Below are 4,913 nucleotides of genomic sequence, written 5' to 3'. Positions count from 1 at the left end.
GGCCTGGATTAAGTGATTTCTTACAATTGTAAATAAAAATATCACATACAGCTCTTATTGGGGCCAGTTTATCTACTGATTTTCGTTCTTGTTTGGTTTCAAAATTGTTAAAACGTATAAATGAAGTTATTTGGATGAACCTATATCTAGATATAGCAGCTGGTATTATAGGACAGCAGTAAGCAATATCGTCACTCCAAAGAATATCGATCGCCTCTTTTGATCCACGAAAAGCTCCAAGTATAAGCAATACTTCAATATAGGCTTGAATCTCTACACAATCAACGCAAATATACACTTTAGTTGTATTTGAGTTTTCACTACTCCATTTATCGCAATACGCTCGAACCTTTCGATTAGTTTCCATGAGAAAAACAGAAGGAAAGCGTTTTTGATACTTGATATATCATCACTGTAATTTGTAAGTCCTAGAGCACGTCTATGAATTAATATTGACCCTTGCTCGTTTTACTTATGTGTTTTTTGGCAACCTTGACCACTTAGTTTCATCTTTGGATACATATACCGGTAAGTCTTAACTGTTGGTTTATTTTGCTCTATGCTTTAATCAATAATAAGGACATTCTCTTTTTCTACCTCTGTTACATTTTCTTCATCTTCTAAATCACTGGCTGTATCCTCATTGATATTAAGCTCTGGATCATCACTTTCAAGTAAACGTAAAAGTTTATCTTCAATCAGTTGCTTTCGGCTAGATATAAACAAAACGTAACTCATGTTCAGAATTTTATGCACTATTCACAAATACGACAAGGAACCAATTGATACTGGAACTCAATATATTTATATTATTTCGTTAAAGATTTAAACATGTAAAATTCTTACATAAAACGATAGTGTACTCATAGTCGGTACTAATCCATAAAATCTATGAGATTCTCACATTATTAGAACTTTATTAGAAATCATTTTATATGACATAAAAGGCTGGCCGGGGTATTAGGAGACACCAGACTATAAAATTGAAGTTTAAATTTAATCTAACCGTAAAGTTCCTATAGGCATAATTTTTTATCAATACAATATATAAGCTAGCTACTACAAAAATTGTGATCTCTGGAGTCAAAATAGACCTCGATCAGTCAGACGAAGGTTAAAAAAAAATTTTAATAAAGTTCGATACAACATTATCTTCAGATTTTCCGTTGAATTGTTTTCCATTTTTATTCCAAATTTCTCCCAGGTTCTTGTTTTGTCTTCTTTGACCATTAGTTTGACCCTTTCTATCTGTACCTTATATCTGTAGTAATCCTCGGTTATTTTGGCGTTTTTAAGATATTTTTTCCACGGGTAATCCTGCTTTTTAATTTATTTTTTTATTTTCATATTCCACACACTAATATTCAGCACCTATAACATGAAATTTCGATGTTATGTTTTGGCACCTAAAGGCGCATCCACATTATGCCATACCTTGCCGATCGGTATTGCCGATTGGCAAAACCGATTGGTGTCGCTGGTGTCCACACAATATTTGTAGTGTGTACGTAGCAGTTGTACAGTGTTGCGTGTCAATAATGAGTTCAGAAGAGGATGATATGATTCTTGCGGCTGCAGCTGTTGTAATAATTGCCTCTACTTCATATAAACGTCCCAAGAGGTTTTGGGTTCGCCCAAGCCTTAGAAGTCGTAATAGGTACAGTGCCACGGATCTTATGAAAGATTTGATTTCTGACGACGCAGATGAATTAAATTTGGAATATAGATGTGACGCAGGATTCAGAAATTTTTTTTCGAATGACCAAAACAGATTACCAAACATTGTTAGATTTGATTGGACCTGTTATTTCAAAAAAAGATACGTCATTTAGAGCAGCAATTCCTGCCTCTGAACGACTTGCAGTTACGCTACGTTTTTTTGCCAGTGGAGATTCCTACCATTCTCTCATGTATACCTTCAAAATATCTAAGCAAACTATTTCAAAATGTGTTGCAGAGGTATGCAAAGCGCTCATAGATGCTCTTCAAGATTACGTAAAGGTAAGAAAAAATAACTATTCATCGCTATATATTTAAAAATATAAGAAATTACAACTGCAATAAGAGAGTGTGAATGTCCTCATCTTGATTAATAGTAGAAGTTGATGTCGAACTCCGACCACTTAATGTATTGGGGTAATGTCCTGGAGATGGTATTGAATTATGGGCAACATTGAATGATTGCAGTGGATATGCTTGTGGAGTAGATGGATGAGAATGATTTATGAAATGAGGATTATCGTATTTGCCCATTTCTGCTTCAAATAGAACAGTATTAATTATATTATGAACGGAAAATCTAGCAAATGGCGACACAATTCTTCGAAGCTTCATTGCAACTTGTTCACCAAACAATGAAAATTCATTCTTTTCAGCCCTTTTAGTAGTAATAGATCGCATAAGATTCACTGCCTCGTTTACAATTGGTAAATTAGTAGCCATACTTTTTCGACCACTGGACTTCACAATGTTAATTGAGTTTGATTTAGATTGAGATTGAGCTGTTGTTCCAACATCATTTTCGGAACCATCAATGCTCTGTTTCAATACTTGTAGCGACTCTTCTCCATTGTCTGTTTCTACTTCTTGTGAATCTTTTTCCTTTCGTTTTCGTTTACCCTGAAGCAAAATATTAATTTCTAAATTAATCCACTTTTTTGCTTTGCAATTTATAGTTCGTTCGTCTGTTTATGGTATGTAACTTTTATTTTCAGATGACTAAAACTAACAACAGTTGGTACTTTATAGCCAAACAGTTCAACGACAAATGGAATTTTCCAAATTGTGTCGGAGCTATGGACGGCAAACATATATCAATACAAGCTCCTATAAATTCAGGAACCGATTTTTTCAACTACAAGAGCTTCTTTAGCATTGTCTTGTTCGCTGTTGTAGACGCAAATTATAATTTTATATATGCAAACGTGGGATGTCAGGGACGAATATCGGACGGGGGCGTATTCAACGATTCATATTTCAAAGAGTGCCTTGAAGAAAATACCCTAAACCTTCCACCTGCTTGTTCATTACTAGGACGAAGCACTGACGCATTCCCATTATCAACAAACATTATGAAGCCATTCGCAGGACATCAGGAAAAAGGTTCAAAAAATAGAATATTCAACTATCGATTGAGCCGCGCAAGAAGAGTGTCAGAAAATGCTTTTGGCATTTTAAGTGCTGTTTTCCGAGTGCTTCGTAGGCCCATGTTGTTGGAACCAGAAACTGCAACGAACGTAGTTTTGGCCTTAATTCACCTACACAATTTCTTGCGAAAAAATACTTCAAGAAATCTTTACACTCCACCTGGAATGATTGATGTAGAATGTTCGAATACTGGAGCAATTAATCCTGGGCTTTTTAAACGAAATGCTTCCTCTAATGAATTGCTCAGTTTTGGCAGAAGGGCAAGAAGGAGTGGAGCTGCAGCACAAAATGTGAGAAACGAATTGGCCGAATTCTTCATTTCTCAAGAAGGAGCATTGCCTTTTCGATATGATAAATGAAATACGATATACCAATATGATTATATCAATATTTTCAAATTTATGTATAAATATGAACTCAATTATTAAGAATGAATAAAGTATCTACTACAGTGTAAATAAGATATACATACCTCTGAATCTTGCGTTACAATAGGTTTATTCTTATCCTTTAATAATTCCATTAACTTATACGCAAACCATTTACTTTTGTTTCTTCGGTTCCATTACCACTTTTTTCTGAATCTTTCTCTTTTTTTACTTCCCGTGCAAAGTGACTTTTTTCTCCACTCCAAAAGATACCCTTATTTCCAACAATGCATCGCGACGTTTGTTCCGGTCTTTATAATCTGCCAATCGGCTGTTCCACAGAACGGGGCGCTCATGATACATTTCAAGTAGGTTTTGTGTATTTTCTTCATTCCACTCCATTTCCCGAATAACAATAAAGCACGCAATTATTGTGAATCGACAGGCCACGATATGTCTTCGTGATCAATTGCACTGATCCCTCACTGAATGCCGACGAGGATTGCCTACATACAAACGTACACACTACACTGATCGGTACGGTTCTCTTTCATCGAGACCGCCATCAATCGGGTTTGGAATCGGTTCGGCTTTCGGCCCCGAACCCAAGCCACAATTGCGTCCGTACTACATGCGGCTTAGCCGATCGGCAATACCGATCGGCAAGGCATGGCATAATGTGGATGCGCCTTTATATGAGGCATTTAAAATATGCCTGAAAAACGCTGAACATTCACATTACAAACGACCTAAAACATTTAAAACTTCTTCTTTTCGATTCCACAAGCGCGTTATTCAAAAGAACACAATTTCAACTATAAATTTCACCTAATATCGTCTTCGTAGCATCCTTTACCGTGACGTGAGATTGTTTGTAATGTGAAAGTTTAAATTCAGCGTTTTGAGGCATATTTCAAATGCCTCATATTTGTTGCCAAAAATCAAAATCGAAAAAGTACGGCATAAGTCTTGAATATTAGGGTCTAGTAATTTAAATTTCATAGCAACCGATTATTGGATTATGTAACATATTTTTTTGATCTCATAAGCATGAAAAAAAATCGCTATCATTTATTTAACAGTTTTATAGAAACTTACTTTATTTGCGGCAAGATGCATCAATTGCGTACAAAAGCCGGTTTCTTTATCTTTAAGAACTATTTTAATGTGTCGATAATAATGTCAATAGGACACTCTGATCAAAATATATCGAATTTTTATCATCGAGTTGATACTAATTTTATTAAAAAAAAAGGAATTTCGCGTGCGTAACTGAGATTCAAAATCGCCGGTCGCTTCCAGCATTGTATCTGAGAGAATGGTTCACTCTATACAAAAAGTGCTATGTAATATTTTTGTTTAAAATTATCTCAAACTACATTTTTTTTATAAATATTT

At 35.1% G+C, this 4,913-nt stretch overlaps 1 protein-coding gene across 1 annotated transcript; it reads left to right on the top strand.

Annotated features, from left to right (window-relative positions):
- Positions 1 to 2,714: 2,714 nt before the first annotated feature.
- LOC140436137 (uncharacterized) lies at positions 2,715 to 3,506 on the top strand. Its single transcript, XM_072524845.1, has one exon. The coding sequence runs from the start codon at positions 2,715 to 2,717 to the stop codon at positions 3,504 to 3,506; it is 792 nt and encodes a 263-aa protein (XP_072380946.1).
- Positions 3,507 to 4,913: the final 1,407 nt, after the last annotated feature.

Source organism: Diabrotica undecimpunctata, chromosome 1 (genome assembly GCF_040954645.1).
Source record: "Diabrotica undecimpunctata isolate CICGRU chromosome 1, icDiaUnde3, whole genome shotgun sequence".
Taxonomy (NCBI): domain Eukaryota; kingdom Metazoa; phylum Arthropoda; class Insecta; order Coleoptera; family Chrysomelidae; genus Diabrotica; species Diabrotica undecimpunctata.
Note: the sequence above shows the minus strand (reverse complement) of the source record. Positions and strands in the feature narration are given on the sequence as shown.